At 44.0% G+C, this 18,843-nt stretch overlaps 1 protein-coding gene across 1 annotated transcript in view; it reads left to right on the top strand.

Moving 5' to 3' along the window:
- The first annotated feature begins 619 nt into the window (after positions 1-619).
- LOC124804024 (DE-cadherin) overlaps positions 620-18,843 on the top strand; it is a 628,442-nt gene continuing 610,218 nt past the window's right edge. The window contains exon 1 of the mRNA XM_047264719.1: positions 620-750. Coding sequence (XP_047120675.1) covers positions 669-750 — 82 coding nt within the window. The 5' untranslated portion in view covers positions 620-668. The remainder of the gene's footprint in view (positions 751-18,843) is intronic.

The following is an 18,843-nucleotide window of genomic DNA, read 5'->3' as shown; positions in this document are numbered from 1 at the left end:
CCGTCACAGTTCAGTCCCTACCGTCGCCCTGAGACTCGCTACTGGCTTGATTCGCTAACTCAATTAGTGCTGCAGCCAGAAAATGCTGGCCGGCGACTCGCGCTCAGGTCGGCAAGGTTGCGCTCCTCTGCTGCCAACAGCGGCGCGGAGAACGGTGGGCCCGCCGAGCGTACCCGAGCGCGGGCGGAGAATGCCGAAGGCGCCGACTGGCGGAACGGTGTCCTCACAACGCGAGAAGCGGCCAGTCTGCTGCCGGCCGCCGGTGAGGAAGTGTGTGTGTGGGCTGCGCTGCTGCAGTCGCCGTGCCGCGCCGTGCGGAACACGTCGCGCATAGCGAAGCGAGGACAGTCGTCGTGTGCAACCGGCTGGAGACTCTTACTCACCGGAAGTGATGACGCATTACAGAACAAGCCGACGTGTACTACCACTGTCCGGACGTGACATCGTTTGTAGATCGTGACATTCGGTGGTCTTGTTACACAACGATACGTGTGCTGGCGGCAGCTCTTACGAACTTTGTAACATAGACAGCGAACTTTCGTGAGCTCTAGGAGACTACTGTTGCGTGTTGTGTGATTTTTTTTTTTTTTTTTTTTTTTTTTTACCACTTCGACGGTTCCGTATTGTTTTTGTTCGGTTGTATTGTGCGTTGTGAAAGGTCAAGAACCATGCGACGTGGACAAATCTCGCAGGTTTTCCTGCTATTGTGCGTGTGTTGCTGGCTTGTTTTCGGGGAAGATTCCTTACAAGGTAAGTGTTGTCAGATGGTCCACTCTTTCTTCTTCTTCTTCTTCTTCGGTCAGCTGCGCTTTTTTTGTGCGAGGCTAGTCTCGCCACACCTACGTCTGACAGGTTGCCTTACCTGGACAGCCAAGGCGCCAACCGACCCGAGCCCTCAGGAATCCTTACTGCGTGTTCTTACTTTCGCTGCCTCTTTATATGCCCTATTATTTTCAGAGTTTCGAGATTAAAATGAATTTGACTCGTGATCCGTTGGCAGAACTTGGCGTCTTACTCGCGTTTAAAAACATTGGGCAGTAATTAAATACTCCGCCTATTTCAGCAGAAACATTAAAACACTCCGTAAAGGGGTGTCCAAATTTTGGAGATTTTTTACCCAATGGTATTTATTTTGCAGAAACGAACAGTCGAAAACAGAATTCTGAGATTCTTTAAACGTAAGGTTTTTTTTTTACCCTCTGCACCGATGATTCAGGAGTTTCGCAATAATCTTTCAATGACGGTGTGTCCCAGGTACCTGGAAGTCGTTGAGGAACGCGTGTTTCACGAATACAGCCTTATCGTACTTCTGAGTAGCATATCTCATCGGCTGTATCGTTTTTCAAGGTTCATCGTATGGCCCCGCCCATTATACTTCGACGGTTGTCGTACCAACCATGTCAAAGGCCCGTATTATAATGCTCAGACTGACTTGACAAATGTTATATAAAAGCTAGGACCACGCTCTTTTATATGACATATTGTAAAAGCACCGAAGTGCACCATCAGAGATTTTATAGATGTTTGACAAAGGTCTTTTACAGTGTAATACGGGTGTAAGGGAGATAGCACTAGGAAAACGCCATGAGTTTTACTCTTGCCGCAGTAATAACGCTCTCACCTTATTGAAAAGGTTGGCTTGTAAGTAAAGTAATAATATACCGAGCGCGACCTGTATTGTATATTATTAAGACAAACTGCTAATGAACGCCTAAGCAAGTGTTTCATTGCGTTAATAACGGAAAAAGATTTTTTATTTGCTAGCATGTAACAATATAGTTACGTTACAATGCGGTTAGGCTGGTCACCGGGATAGCGGCGAAAAAATACTTTTTTTGGGACGTAATCGCCATGTTTTGGTTATGAAATTGGCGCGTTTTCCGCGAAAACCGCTCTGTCAAATATATGTAGTTACTTTCGAACCGTGTAAGACTATAGCACGCACAGTACCTCCCAGAGAGCTCTAATGTTGACATGTTGCTGATTGTGTGTTTGACGTTAATCCGCCTTACAGCAGTTGTTATATAAGGTCACAAATGTCAAAAGCTGGTCCTTTGTCTACTGGCCACCACCAACCCCCAATAGGGTACAGGTAAAATACTTTTGTTGCAGTTTTTCCTCATACATCATTTTAGACGAGACAGAAAGGGTAGCGTAAGGGGCTAAAACCTCGGAGAGATTCCCTTTTATTTATTGTGTGAAAGACACTAGTTGTCGAGTTTCTTTTTCTCATTAGTAACCATTGAGACTTTCTGCAGTTTTGTGGGAGCATTACGGTGATGTGCAAGGCGTCAGACCACAACCTGTTCGGAGATAGCTAGTGGCACCGGACAGGACTCGGCCGCTGCTGCCCGCCGTGTGCTCCACAGCCGGCAGCGGCGACCCACCGCGGCCGCTTTCGCCCGATGCGGGGTTGTTCTCGTGTGATTTACGTAGCGCCTCCTTTCTCGCTTCTCACGCCACGATTTGAAACAGCTGTCACGTCTGTGAATTGATCATTATGAAAAGTAGACTCGCCGCTCGCGGCGAGACTCATTGGTAACGTACGCGGGCGCGATCTTTCGGTTCGAATCTCTTCTTCAGCTGTCACTGCGTGTTATTTTTCTCGCCAGATAAGAGCGAATTCAGCTCATCGTCTTGCATACGAACAAGACTGTTCAATCGCATGGAAGATCGGGATCCAGTCAAATAGGTGGGCAACCTGTACGTCGGCGGACCGCCTTGTTTCGCATGGGCATAACTGCTGCTCTGCAACCACATTCTATTAGATTGCATGCGTATTAAAGTAACTGCTTTTCGTTCGGACAATTGTATCTCTTGGTTGCCCGTATAGTCGAAACGGTGTTACATGCGGTGCCGTTGTTATGCACCATCGTCACATCCCCCGTCACTGTAGTACAACAAACCATAGTCAAATTGACGCCATTAAAGATCTCTCTAAAACGCATCAGTTTTATTACGGTTTGACGTGCTGGAAATGTGACAGTGCTTGAAAACAGCACTATGCTACATATGCAGGTAGGCTGGAGGTAACACGTCTCCTAGTGCTGAATTTAGTGCATGCGCTACAAACTTAGCCGGCCTGCAGGTCCTGACCTGTAGCTTTAGCAATATTGGTCTGTTTGTGTCCTCAGATTTTCTTTACTGCCAGTGTAGCAATGTGATTTCAGCAGCATGGGATCATCAAACAACGCAGGGTTGAGGATTAGAAGATAAGTGGAACGAATTTCTAGCACTGAGTATACGATTATACGGTACGGGAGTCACGTTTAGCATTCTTTCAGTACATGGCGAGTGCAGCACAGCTCGCAATGGTAAGTGGTGGAAGAATTGTGCTCAGGCGAATTTTTTGTCCTCGTCATTTCTCCTCCCGTAAGTTCGTGGCGATTGTCTCCTGGTGGGAGACAATGGATGTCTGTAGTAGTGTTGTGGTCCTCCTTGTGTTGTCGAAATTTGCTTGTGCTTGTTTACTTTACTAATGGGAAATGAAGTTACTGAAACCTAGAAACATATACTAGCTGCTGTGTCGTTGGAAATGACTTGGTCTTGTTACAGGAACAGTTTGCATTACTGCGGCTACAAACTCTTCGTCGTTGACAAGACGTGAATCCACATAAAGTTTTGAGCTTGATCTGGGTGTAGTTGCTATTTTTTTAATATTTTCGTACTACAGCTCCATATACAATAACACATTGACGGAAATTACAGAAAGGGGGGCACCGAAAACTACAATGATGATGATGAAGATTAATATGAGTTTGTCATTTTTTCGAACCTTATTATGGAGCGAAGGTTGGGGGAGTTGACCATTGCCTATGAATTTTAACCATCCGACAATGTGGTAATGTTAACTGCGACGCGGCTTTTTTTTGCCTTGCTATTCCAATAGTGATGCTCTGCCGTAGGACAATAATTGCGTTCCTTTCGCAACATTTTATCAGAGGGGATTATTGTGTTCTCTTGCAGCCCCTTCCAATTTCCTGTGCTGTATTTTGGTATATTCTGGTATTTTGCCTTTAGAGCGCGAAACTGGAGGAAAGTTGCCATCGTTAGGATAAGACTGCATCTGCGCCTCCTAATCGTAGTCGCGTAACCAACGAACACAGGCGCGCTAGTGTTTATTTACATACTAATTTTCTGCAGGGGTTGCGAAATTTGCGGCAAAGTGTGTGTACCATCATTACACCCTTAAGTTTCATTGGGCATCGATAGTTTCTTCTGATTCAGTGGCGGAAATCCTGGCAAGGAAGTACGTGTATTTTGCTATGCCTTTCGGGGTTCGTTCCTGAGTGCTGATTTATGAACCTCACACTGTTACGTTAACGGAGGTTTTAAGCCTACCGTCTGACGTTGCCAGATGTTACCTAGAAGTATGCCCGGTTTACATCGCTTTTTTATTGTTACGGAATGGACGATATATGTACCGAGATGCACCAAATACTCGTCGGATATATGTTTACTATGTAATAGAGATTTTCTGAATCTGCATTTTTTTTATTTATGAGCTTTTGTGCGTCAAACATGGAACGAAAGTAGTTACAGGACTATGATTCAGATAAATGAGTTGTGCCAACCTTCAGTTTTCGCTGCCTTTCATTGTCTTTACGATCTCTAAATTAGGCGCCTTCACAACTAGCTAGCACCTTGGGCCACACTACAGGTCGCATTGTCACTACAACAACTCCCGTAAGGAGTTTGTGTCATAATTTTAGAAAGCATTCTTGTTGACTGTAGCGCAGCGATCGGTATGACATGTTAAAAATCAATCAAAACAATCTGGTACGTGTTTTTGGATATTTTACATTTTGGCAGCCTGTTTCGGCGCTTTCCTCGGACCATCTTCAGGCTTACACCGACGTTATGGATGCTGGTGGCGGTAGTCGGAGCGAGATTGTAGAAGTACGGTTGCCAACAAATAAAAAATCTGAAAATGCGACCGATACTATTGCTATCGATTTTTACTAATTTAAGTATTTCGCAACCCTGGCGCATTAAATTTATGGTTCTGCGCAAACCAAAGCTGTTACAACCTGCCTTCATCGGAGTTGGCTTCATTACATTCATAAGAATGGTATTTAGCCTATCTCATATACCTTGCATACCAGGTGAAGTAGTTATGTCACAGTATGTTTTTTCGACGATGTCAGTATTTGAGGAAATATTGTCTACGCACATTTTGCAGACAAGACAATATGTTTAACCCAAAAGCGTCCTTCGAATGCTACTCATAATAGGACCACATAAGTCGAATTTCTGCATTTTTGTATTTGTATGGTACGTGAAGCAAGAGCAGTTCTTTGCAACTCTGAAAATTCTCGAAAAAAACCGACGGTGAAGTTTTCCGACCGTCCGATTAACATTCTAAGGCGAGATCAGTTTTTCTCGAGAGGTGTGCCTGCTTAGTGGAATGTTCGCCTACCACGTGTGTGGCAGGAGTTAGGCTTCAAGCCCTGCGAAATTTTTAAACAAAGATGCATGTCCCGTGAACGTTACCGTGAAGCGTAAAATACGTAAGGGTGAGAGAACTTAATTTGTGATTTTTTAAAATTTAAAGCATATTATAAAAGTTCGGTAATTAAGAAATTGTTCTATATTTGTAATGGAAACAGGATTTTCCTGTGTTGTGTAATCAGAAATCAGACGCACATTTTCATAAAAATAGCAATTAAGTGTGTTAATTAGCGTATATTTGAAGAATATTACGTTTAAATGACGTAAGTACTCGGAATTGAACGGAAATATGATCGAAACAAAGCCCGAACCAGCGATTATCATTCTCGAGCGCTACTGATTTGTTTCCCCATAACTTTACGGAAATGCACCTCTGTTTGAAATCTGCGTCAGGAGGCAGACGAGGAGTCCACCTCAGCCTGTCGATGAAAATCGACCTTGCTTTCGCATGTTAAGAACTGTGGGAAAAAACATTCTCGATTTTCTCGAGAAAGTTTTGAGATTTGTATCGAACTATTTCGGAGATAATATTTGAATTCCGAACTTCACGTACCATAAATTTAAAAAAATTACAAAAATCCCGTTTCAGAGTGAACCGCCCGTCAGTGCCGGTGTTATCTTTTCCAGTAACATGACGGTTTCCTAATACTGTGCAATTGACGTGCGACGTTAAGTATACTTACAGGGAAGGCGGCACAGTCTTTAGGTGGTACCTGTCGTTCCCGGAAGGCGTCCCTAGTTTGCGCAAGCCGTGACGTAGCCGTGAGTCAGGCAGCTGACTGACGCCCAGGAAGGCCGGCCGCATCCGGCCATCGCGGCGCAGCCCCGGTACAACGCTGCAGCTAAGGCCGCAGGCAGGCGCCGCCGCTTCCACAAAGTTTCCGGTGCTCCATTGTCCTCTCGCCGCCAGCCTCATAATAGCCATGCCGAAAACGTCAGCTTGCCTTTCGTAGTCGCAACTGCGCGGACGGCTAACAATCGAGCGGTTGCGCGGCTTAAACGCACCTACAGTTCAGACTCCGCGACTCGTTCAACTGTCAGCTCTTCCCAGAAATCGGCCACTAAAGGTACCTTCACACTGAAGACCCAACTCCCACAAAATAAAACATGCAACTCTTATATAAGTTCGGCAAACTTGCAACTGTTGCGATTTCGACAATTTATAAATGTTGTGATCTGGGGAAACATTTTCAGGCTTTAGTAAACACACGCATTCGGCGTTTTTTTCGTACCTATGTTCTCAAGTCCTCAACACGTTAGTGTCATTTGAAGCTGTGTATTTCCACAATTTTCTTCTTCAGAGAAAGTGAGAGAACGCAGGAAGAACCGCAACAATATAAAGCATGAATTTGCAAACTATTCTTGAGAACTTCCGGCCGAAAATCATAGAGATTTAGTTAAGATGACATTTTACTACGTACCAAAAGGCTGTGTCAGATCAGAGACGTCTTGTTTGTTTTCGTTTGCACAAGAAACAGCGCTAGTGTGAGTTATATATGTAAACCAAATGAATTTAAGTTATAAGTAAAAACAGTTCTTTGTCCTAGTGTCGTATACGACACGGCCTTGTAACGCGTGCCGTGATAATACACCTTGTAGGAGGAAGGTTAATTTTTCTTCCCGAATTGTTCACCTATTGTAAAAAACCATTAATGCTTTCTAAAACATCCATTTTGGAGCATGGATATCAGCTGTCCGGGATCTACTTCTCCTTTTGAGCTTTTTAGAATGCTGACGCATTCAAAAAATAGCATACAGGTACAAATGTTTACGTTTGTATCTGTCTTTATGAGCGGAATCAGAAGCATCGCGTAGAGGTGGCCCCGAACTAAAGCTGAATCGTTACTTCTGTGCACCACACGGGACCCTAAAGTACAAACACGAGACAAAGCTTCCCTCAAGTAGGTTCTCAATCTCGCAGTTTCAAACCACTATTGGCAACAGTTAAAGAACCCCTCTGACCCCCTCGACATATATCCCGAGTATTACACCTTTTTCAGTTCATAGATCCGTTGACACTCGAAAATTCAATACTTAACGGAATAATTTTGGTAGAAAGGTAAAAACTGACACATGCTTGAAATGACATGGACTTTTATTTAAACCGATGGAAAGTTCACATTATGATAAAAAGATGGCGCTTCACAAGATACAAAAGCAATAATTAACATCACGATTTTCAGAAAGACGTCCTTTATAATACATTCTCAACATGAAGACCGTCATTAAACTACGCCTTTAGGCGAGGGTCAATGTAGCGCTTTGTAGCGTATCAGTAGGTACAGCTGTAAATTGCCATCGGATGTTGTCTTTAAGCATCTCTAATGAGGTCGGACGAGCGATGTAGACTTGGGACTTCGGGTACCCCACAAGCAAACAATCTGACTGTGAGGAGTGGGGACCTAAATCCGTGTCTCACTACAGCTCACGTTATCCGCTGTTCTCATGCGGTGTCACTGACGTGTTGCTGTCCAGCACCATCTGTCAGCTGTTGTTTCCACTTGTTTTTGTTTTAAATAAAACGTCATGTCATTTCAGACATTTGTTTTACCACTCTGCCTACTTTATTCCGTGAATTAATGCATTTTCATATGTTAATGGACTTTTGGGCCACCCTGTAATCAGTTCTTTTTTGTTCTTACATCTGATGAAGCACTTCCACGTAGAAATTATCAATATGCATGATACACGCAGGAGTCTACAGTGCAAAAACATTTCAGGTACCACAAGTTGTGTTTCAGTACTCACGTTAGCTCCGAGGTCTGTGGAATACGTAGCTGCGAATCATTCTGTTTGTCAGTTCGAACTGAAGTGTGAGCTCATGAAGATTTTTCGCAGGTTGATTATTTTCTAGCATGTTCAATCCTGGATATTATCTCGCGCCTTGAGTTTCATTATTGGTCCAAAAGATGTCTAATATTTGGAGAACGACATACTTTCTTCTGTGTTGCCTTTTATTGTGAGATTTTGGATTAACTTTCATAGAACGCTACGTTTTTGATTTTGGAAGCGTTAAGGATACCAAAATGGAAATTCCCTTTTCTCAGATTCTTTACAGAGAGAAACGTGCCTAGAAAATATTTTCTTTCATCTACGCTAACCTAATTGTAAAGATATGTAAAAATAGTATTGCATTGACTGACTGTTCCATCAGTTCTGGGTAGAATATTTGAATCATTATGAATAAAAACTACACACAACACTAGTGTAATATTGTACCAGTGTTGTGTGTGTTTTCATTCATAACAAATAGTGTTATCACCACAAGACCAAATGTTATCGCATGTACATGAAATACCCGAAAACAGTTGAGTAACAATTATCTGTATGAAATTGTAATAAATGACGCATTTCAGGGCCAGTGTATTGCCCTCCGGTGCAGATTTCATTCACATAGTTTCTGTGCTGTTAATTAGAAATCAAAAATGACATAATAGAGACGAAAGGGAGAATAAGAAATTTACCAGAGGAGACTTCCTAGTATTAGTGGTGACAGAATAACTTGGACGTAAGGCAGTTCACATTGAGGGTCGTCAAGCTACAAATGGAAAAAAACTTATATTTTTCGACTAACGTATCTTGCATTCGAATTATGTTGTTTACCCTTCTAAGTACTTACAAGATTTTTAAGTGAAAAGGGTGGGTGTGCTGTAACTTTCTTTGCGAATACAGTATAATTAGATTGCAATGTAACCTAGTTACATAGGTCGCTAATACCACAACAAACACACTTGCTAAAAACTACCGGTAATCAGTAAAACTGATTACCAGTAGTAGGCTACATCGTTGATGAATAGGTCAGCCGACGACCTGTTAGTATTGGCTTTCAATTGCACATGTGTCATTAGCAGAATGTTAGCAGGATGACGGTAATATTAGAATGTAGTCACGTTAAAAATGTCTGTAGTTTCAGTCGTCACTAGGACGCGGCTGTTAGTCACTGTTCTTAGGGGTGAGGAATGTGATGACAGCTGCGGCATTTCGTCGATACCGCTCTGATTCAGCGGATTCCTTGATCATATCTCTTCCTGCTTGATAGCCTGTATGCAGGCGATTCATTAGCTAGCTGCTCGGTCGTGACCGTTCTTATCGCTACATATTCGAAATAATGGCGGCGAGGCCCACATAGATAAGCGGATGGCAGTGCATCGGGTAATGTGTCCGGATATTGTCGACGCGTGCGTGCGTTCGTGTGTGCTGTGAGAAAAGGGGGAGGGGGTGAAGACGGAAGTCATGAAACCGTAGCCTTCAGACGGTGCAGCGAATTCAATTTGATACAGTTATACATGGTAGCGTATGAGCGTATTCGTAGTGGTCTGGAAACGCCATGGGCTTTGAGGCTCACATTGCTGAGTAAGAAATCTGTGAGAGCTCTTAAATATTCTCATGTCTGTAAGGTCACAGAAATAGTGCACGATGGTAACACTTTGTTGATAAATTTTGAAAACCAGACGATTCTTCGACATTCCCTAGAAAGGCGAAAGGAGAATACAGTCGGCTTAAATGAAATTTGTAATGAAACTTAAGGGATGTATCCTGTGAGGTCAAATACAAAACCGTATTGTAAGGGAACAAAATACATACCGTATAAAATGAAAACATATTAACAGAAAGGGGAAAGACATATTAATGTTATTAAAACAAGTAGTCAGTTAAAAACCGTTTGGAAAAAGTGTTGGGCGACCGAGAAACAACGTCATCAATGAAGACGTAACAGGCTGTAGGCTTGCTCCTTGAAGAGGAGAAGAATCGGAGACATGCATATCGAAGGTGATACGATGAAATGATGATTAAACTTTTTCTTTTTTTTTACCAGGATTCCCAAGTCACTTGCTGGTTGCCGGCAACGTTCGGTTCGCCATGTCATCGCCACGTTCCTTCCGCATCAGTTGTCCGCGTAAGCCTGTAATAACCTCGATGTATGAGATGGTTCATAGCTCTTTCCGTTCTTGGTTTAAGTCACGTTACAACCAACTAGCAATCGTCGGAGCTGTACGTGTGTTGACACTTGCAGGGTTTGGCCAGTTATTATTCAGAAAGGAACAGCAGAATCTAAAAGTTTGGCATTACATTTGCATGGCATTCAGTTCACGTACCCCAGCCCCCTCCCTTGCCCAGTCACTTTTTAACACCCTCTCTGCACCGAGCTCCTCCATCATCCCCATCAGTTTGTCCCAGGCGATTCTGATATGGCACGTTCCTTCAGTTCACATCTGTGCTCGCTTGCTCTCCGAGAATAGCACTGCAAGCTTCTGTGATGTAAGAATTTGTGCAGGCTTTTCCGAATGAGTGGGCGCGTAGCCCTGTAAGCTACTTCCTTTCCGTGTTGTTTAGCGCTGCGACTTCCTGCCCGCCGCGACGTGGGCAGCGCGCTAAGCGCCTCCAGCGGCGCAGCGGAATACTAACGCCAGTCGGCGCCGCGCTTTTTGTTCTGCGAATGTAAATTTTTTTCGAGTCTGGCCCCGTGATGAATGGCACTTGGCACCCTTAACAACGGCGGCGTGGCCGTAATTTTTCCACCTCGTCCTGGGGGTGGACTTAGCTGCAGCAAATATTTATGTACTTTAATAATAAGGGCGGCTTTTATGAGCAGCGAGATCCTCCCGTCCCTCTGCTGTCCCTTACCTAAACACAAAGGGGAGGTTAGGTGTCGGCTCATTATTTCCGAAAAGTGGAGCGACTTCGAGGGCCCTTCAAACTAATTCGAAAACCCCTCATAATCTCAGCAAATAAAAATTAATTTTCCTGCAGCTCTTCATTCAAGAATAACACAGTATCTCCCCGTACCGGTGCCTGATACGTAAACCACCAGATGGGCTCGTGCATGTCTTTAGGATAATCAGGTGGGTTTTCGTAAAGTAGTAATACCCCGATGGATATCTTGACATGAAGAGACATTGAAGCGTCAATGTTTCTGTGATGCGGCGGTGTACTTTGCTCAGTGGCATTAGTAGAGTCATGACACTGGAGCGCAGCAACAAAACGTTAGTTAATGTTATTCTGAGGAAGCGATGATTTGTAGCTTTTCAAACTTTTTTCAGTGGCTGTACGTCTTATCAGTATTAATCAAATAATAGACGAGGCATAGCCTGCAATTTTCGTCCTTAGTGTTAAAGGACGTTAAATTATTTGATCGAAACTGATTGTTTTAGTAGAGGAGTGAAATGCAGCGATTGTGCAAATCAGCATTTTTCAAAAATACCTCTTAAAATTTGCTGTTAGCTTCAGTTTTTCCACTCTTGTACACGGGAGGTTCAATAAGTAATGCAACACTTCTTTTACTCGGGCAGTTTCGGTTGAAAAAAATGCAGAATTTGTTGTGGGACATCGTGGAATAATCCCGCTTCATACCCTATAGATTCAGGAAGTTACGATAAGTGGCGGAGCAATATATAGCGTCCCAAGCAGAGCGATGCCTGTTTTTTGTGTGTTTTTAGCGGAAAACCAGAGCATCGCAGGAGCTTGCATAGTATCTACGGAGACTTGTCAGTGAACAAAAGGACGTTGAGTCGTTGGGCGAGGCGTCTGTCATCATCGCACCAAAGTCCCGCAAAGCTGTCAGACCTCCCGCATGCCGGCCGGCCGCTCACATATGTGATTGTCTTGCAGTGTTGGATGAAACGTCCGGACACTCTCATTCGATGCGATCGGCGTATCACACTCAAACACCACACTGACCAACTGGACCTATCTGTCGGTAGTGCTGACACATTCGTCCAATTCATTGGACTGTTTTTCCTCATCCAATGTACAGCCTGATCTTGCACGTTCCGACTTCCATCTGTTTGACCCAGTGGAGGAAGCACTGCGTGAACGACCTGGACTTCATTGATGCAGCAAGACATTGACTTCGTCGTCGACCGGTAGAGGGGTAGCAGGCGGGCAAGCATGACCTCCCCGTGAGGAGGTGTATTGAACGGAGATTAGGTTGAGTAGTAGACTTTCGTAGCCAGAAGAGTGGGGAGTAATATAGTGTATTGGAATCACGAATAAAACCAATCTGCTTTCAGAAAAAAATGTTACTTGCTGAACGCCCCTCGCTCTTGATATTTAAATTTCAGCTTTAGCTAGTTACTTTTCAGCTGCTGCCTGTATCGACGGTTCGGAAGTTCTAGGAGTCCAGAGAAAATTTCCATTAAATTTCCGTTCCGTTTGGGAAGTGCAGAAGTTTCCCTCATGTATTGTGGAACGTCCTTTCTCCTTTTTTTGTTCAAATGGCTCTAAGCACTATGGGACTTAACATGTGAGGTCATCAGTCCCCTAGACTTTGAACTACTTAAACATAACTAACCTAAGGACATCACACACATCCATGCCCGAGGCAGGATTCGAACCTGCGACCGTAGCAGCAGCGCAGTTCCGGACGGAAGCGCCTAGAACCGCTCGGCCACAGCGGCCGGCTACTTTCTGTATTTGACACATTGTTCTGAACGATAATATCCTGACACAATGGCTGCCATTGGATGGATCAACCTTCATTTAGTGCACCGTTTCGACTGTGAAGGCAAATGAGTGCTTGAAATACACACAAACTGTAACACAATACACAACATCAAATATAATGGTCCGTAATCATATAGTCGAATGAATTTTTAAGAGAACGAGCATACCATAACCCAGCAGGAAGACACACAATATGATCAGAAGCATCCAGACACCATATTAGTGCACATTAATACGGGACTTGCCATCCCTTTACATATATGACGGATTGAACTCTACTGGGACACTTTCAGTGAGGTGTCTCAATGTCTGTGGAGGAATGACCCCAGTCTTCAAGAGCCGACACTGAAGAAGGTAGTGATGGTGGACGTTGCCGTCTGGAGCGAATTCAGCATCACAGTGACGTTCCATTGGGTCCAGGTCGGGACTCTGCGTGGGCCAGTCCGTTTCAGGAGTGTTATTGTTCGCAGACCGTTGCCACACAGATTCTACTATGTGACGGGGTGTGCACTGCCATGCTGATACAGTCATCGTCGCCCAACTGTTTCTCTGCTGTATGCATTACACAATACCGTTAAATGTGTTTATATCCTTCAGCGTGTAGCCCATTCCTAATCACCGTCCTAACCAGGCTTCCTCCGTACCGTAACAGCACTTCGTCCACACTTCATTGTTGACGCAGCACATGATGGCAACTAACGTTCTCCAAGCATTTGCGGGACCCAAGCCCTTCAGTTGGGCTGCCGCATAGTACAACGTGACTCATCCCTCCAAATCATTCGTCTCCAGTCATCCACTGTCCACTGGCGTCGCTCCTTACGCCACCGCAAGCGTCGTTTAGCGTTGACAACAGGAATGTGGGAGAGTTACGAGGAGCTCGACTATTATACCCCATTTTTGTTAACCTCTTACGGACAGTCATTTTGCCGGCTGGACTGCTAGTGGCTCTTCGGAATTCACGAGTGACTTTTTCCGCTGGCTTCCATGTGATTGCAACCATCTTCCTTTGTGCTCGACGGCCTCTGTCGAAGTTTGGCGGGCATTGCGTCTCTAAGTCCTTCTGACCTACCCACTCTGCTGTTACAGTTTCTGTACTGATAACACTCCCCGACTTTTTTTTTCATACTTCCGGGTACGACTCTCGTGACATCTAGTGGTAAGTTCCGCATTGTATAGGGGTGTTCGGATATTGTTGATCAGGTAACGCTCTTGAGACGTTACCATTTTGCAAACATAAGAAGCAAAGATAAGAGTATTCTTCTGTGACGTCGTAGACACATAACTCAAAGCTAACGCAAAGAAAATGTGTATACATGGATTGCGTCAGGTTACCAGCTATCTTGCATTGTTTTTGCTCATTTTTCAGAACTCGCTTATGTCGTGCATCGTTTTTTCGGAGCTGCTGGCAAATCTGCATTCCGCAAGCTGCCGCTCGATCTGTAACGGAGAGTGTATTTTTGTGCCATCTCCATTGTACTGTAGGTACCGTTATAAGGAAAGCCGTGAAACTGCTTCGTCTGGAAGTGGAGCTCGAAATACCGATGGAAGTTGATGGTTGTCGCCCCTCTAGCTGCGCTGCTGGGGACAGGGTAGGCGAGTTGGCATAGGCCGCAGTGCCGTGCCGCTGGCGGGCCACCCAATTTCCTGGCCGCACAGCCAGAAACGTGCACACAGAGACGTTGCCGCCGGCAGCTAATGGCACTCGCAGCGAAAGTGCTCCAGTCCCACTAAATAATTTATCCTCGCACAATGCCGCGCCGGCAGATTCTCTGCTCTTAAACTGCCCTAGGAGCCTTTCGTGGACTGAGGCACTCCTTCGTGGCCGCGTGTTCCCGTACAACTAGAAACAGGTGCAATTTCCACTAACGATCTGGGAATGGAATTCGTTTATATGAAACATGTATAAGTTGATGGATCTGAGAGCTGCCAACTTAATAAAAGTAAGCTGTAGTCCTCATACAGTGCTAATATTAGTCTTTCACATTGTAACGGTTTCCTTCTCATTCCAAGTGCATAGGTCACAGGAAGATCAGTATTGTGTAGAGTTGTAAAACTTCCGCAGGCTAGCGTACACCATCATAAGTAAGCGTAGAGCACGATAGTTTCCCTGATAGTAGCTGTGGGCGTTTGTAGTCGTACCTGAATTACCTGTATGTTACGTGCGTTGCATATCTATCGGGCCTTGCCTCATAACGGATCACATGTGATCAGTGTTTCACTAGATTCCCATACAAACCGGAAGCGGTGAACCGTCTAGAAACTGAGCGAGGCTATACAGTGTGTTTGAAAAAGAACTTCCTAGATTTAATGTGTCCCAGAATCTGTACAACGTGACATACACTATTCTAGTCTGTGATGTTTGATTCATCAACTCTCCAAGTTTGGCTCCCCTGCAGTTGGCAGGTCTGCTTGAGCCGGCACCGGTGCTGTTTTTTTTCCTCTGTTCCCTCAGCTCAGTCCAGGAGTGCGTGCAGATCAACTCGGCAGACACGAAGCCCAGACTTAACCTCACTATACTTTTTCTTTTGGGGCTACATAAATAATGTTGTTTACAGTGAAAAAATCAGTCAGTCGTTTACGGGGAACAATCGTCGCGGCAGTTGGGACAGTTACACCTTAAATGTTGACGAAGTGGAATATCATCTCGACGTGTGCAAGGCAAGTCAACTAACATTAAACAAAATTTCAAGGAATTCTCTTTCGTGATACGTACTGAATTGATGTAATTTTTCATTAATTTCCCCATTAAATTTATACTTAAAACTAGGGAGTTCTTTTTCAAACACCCATTATAATGGGCTGCGTGATCTACGTAACATTTTTGTTTGTTATCTTCCTTCCTGCAACATAAATAAAACCGTATTTATAGCAAAATTAGCCTTTTGCTGTTAGTTGAAACTGTCAATTTATAGTCCAGGTTTTATTTGAAAATTGATTTGCCATGTGAAACACGGGATGTTGTAATAAAAATAAAGAAAATAATAAATATACATTAAATAGCGCCATGAAACGCAATTCTGCCAACAAAAATCGCAAAACAGATATCAAACGTGGCTTCAATACTTCGTCGAACATAAAACTTGTTCCTGTTATTCATAAACTGCTTCCGCATATATCGTTGTGGCAGGAAACCCTTGCATTTTGTCGTGATGATGAACGTCAGGAGCCGGCCGGTGTGGCGGAGTGGTTATAAACGCTTCAGTCTGGAACCGCGCGACCGCTACTGTCGCAGGTTCGAATCCTGCCTCTGGCATCGATGTGTATGAGGTCCTTAGTTTAGGTAGGTTTAAGTACTTCAAAGTTCTAGGGAACTCATGACCTCAGATGTGAAGTCGCATAGTGCTCAGAGCCATGTGAGCCAAGAACCTCAGGATATAAAATACAAAATGGACTATCACTGAAGGACATGCGGTTCTAATTATATGCAAAACAAACAACAAACCAGTAGTCGCCTCCCAGTTTCGTTCTTCCACACTCATTTATGTTTCTTTTCCTACCAATACTACCCGTAATCCTACCATTTACTACTTCATTTATGTTGTCTACCAAAACTACCGAGCCGTAGGTGAGTGGAGCCCAAATCTAGTACTATGTAGCAGTTGAATTTTGAGGACTCTTCGGTTGATTAGCTATAGATGCACCGCGATAAAACTAGACTTGCGCTTTATAAATACATTTTCGTCACACAATTCAACATCATGTGCCGTCAAACTGCGTAAAAGACAAGTAACTTAACCGTAAAGAAGAGGTAAACACCACTCAGACCTGTTCCGACTGACCCGACTGCTGTGTGCGATCTGTGATCGTGGGACACGTGATGAACGTGTCGCTAATCCCTCCAGCCGATATTGCCGCTGATTCTTTATTAAATCAACGCCTCAGTTGGCCCAGTAAGGGCTGAGTGCACTCCGTAACAGGCCTTCAAGCTGAGAAAAATTTGAAGTGCTGGGAACCGAATCCGGGTCCTCAGCACCGAAGGCAACGACGCCGACGATTTGGCTACGGAGGCTTGTAAAGCAACTTTCCTACGGATACAGAGCGTAATTCTAATATTAACCATCTTAATACCAGGGAGCGGTACTTTACGCCCACTCTTTGAAAATATTGTAGTTTACATTTTGAAATTTTGGAAAAATATTGTTTGTAATATTCTTTTACCAGATTCTATATGTTCTAATTTTTTTTCGGTAAAACTTATCCCAAAAATTTAAGTATTGATATCAGACGTCATTTTCTCCACTGAGTGTCATATTCGACATTTTCAGATTCCAGACTTTACTTAAGCACCGGTATTTCGTTGAAAAGTATTTTGTGAGGCTCATAAATGACTCCACGTAATTGAAAGTGCGTTGATATTGCTAAGGGTGTGCTAAAACAAACTTTCGGCTTCTTACACCTCTGTAAAAGTGTGTTGTTAATATAAGACAAAAGCGTCTAAGAAGTTTTAAATTTTTTTATGGTGTCAATAAAGTAATAAAATACCCTTGCCCACCCTTCTATTTGTAATGCGTGTTGTGGGAAATGTGTTGCTATTGCTAGGGTTAACGCAACAGTCGGAGAAAGTTCACAAGAGATCTCGAATAGAGCTGGCTTTACATTGTTGACGCAGCAAGTTACTTCCTAAAGTCTTCATACAAATGAATATCCTTTTCCTGTGCTGTAGTACGGTGATAAAGATTAAAATACGTATTCAAGCGTCGAAAACTACACCTTCTGAAACTTCCTCGAGAGTACTTCTGGTAGGAATCTCTCTTCTCATTTCCTTCCATTCTTGAATGGTGCACTTCCTTATGTTTGTGGTGTGAGGGAAATAATATGTTGACAGTCTTTTCTTTGAACGTAGGCTCTCGGAATCTGAACGGCAACCTTCTCCATGACACACATCTTCTCGTGTAGCGACTGCCTCTGCAGTTCGTTGAGCAATTATATAATGCTCTCGCGCGGACCAAGTGAGCCCGTGACGAAACGTGCCGCTCTGTGATGTATCTTCTGTATCTTGCTAACCGCTGTGCAAAAGACACAAATTTTTCGGAGTGATCAGGCAGCTGAGGTCGAAGGACGTACTGCATAAAAAAGAGTTCTACAAATAATATATCATTGATAAGCTGTAGTTTTGTAGCAGGCTTCTTCAAGGAAATGGGTATTTATGCAGAGTATCGAAACCTTCAGTCAGTACTGTACATGAAGGAGAGGACGGTAAGAGTGTCTTCAAATAAAGCACCAGTGATTGGAAGTACTTCAGGTGTTGTGAAGAGTTGAATGAGCAGTGTCTCCGAAACGTTTGCTTTAAACTACGTATGTTTCTTAACAGATTTCTACTACTTGCACTACATGTAATGTGCTCAAAAGTATCCAGGCATCTCTAAAAACATAAGTTTTTCACATTAGGTGCATTGTGCTGCCACCTACTGCCAGGTACTCCGTATCAGCGACCTCAGTAGTCATTAGACATCGTGAGAGTGCAGAATGGGGCGCTCCGCGGAAGTCACGGACTTCGAACGTGGTCAGGTGATTCGGTGTCACTTGTCATGCGTCTGTACGCGAAATTTCCACATTCTTAAACATTCCTAGGTCCACTGTTTCCGTTGTGATAGTGAAGTGGAAACGTGAAGGGACACGTACAGCTCAAAAGCATACGGGCGGACCTCGTCTGTTGACTAACAGACTGCCGACAGCTGAAGACGGTCGTAATGTGTAATAGGCAGACATCTATACAGACCGTCACACAGGAATTCCGAACTGCATCAGGATCCACTGCAAGTACTATGACAGTTAGGCGGGAGGTGAGAAAACATGGATTTCATGGTCGAGCGGCTGCTCAGAAGCCACACATCACGCCGGTAAGTGCCAGACCACGCCTCGCTTGGTGTAAGGAGCATAAACATTGGACGATTGAACAGTGGAAAAATGTTATGTGGAGCGACAAATCACTATACACAATGTGGCGAT

Source organism: Schistocerca piceifrons, chromosome 1 (genome assembly GCF_021461385.2).
Source record: "Schistocerca piceifrons isolate TAMUIC-IGC-003096 chromosome 1, iqSchPice1.1, whole genome shotgun sequence".
Classification (NCBI taxonomy): Eukaryota; Metazoa; Arthropoda; class Insecta; order Orthoptera; family Acrididae; genus Schistocerca; species Schistocerca piceifrons.
This window is presented reverse-complemented; position numbering and strand designations above follow the sequence as displayed.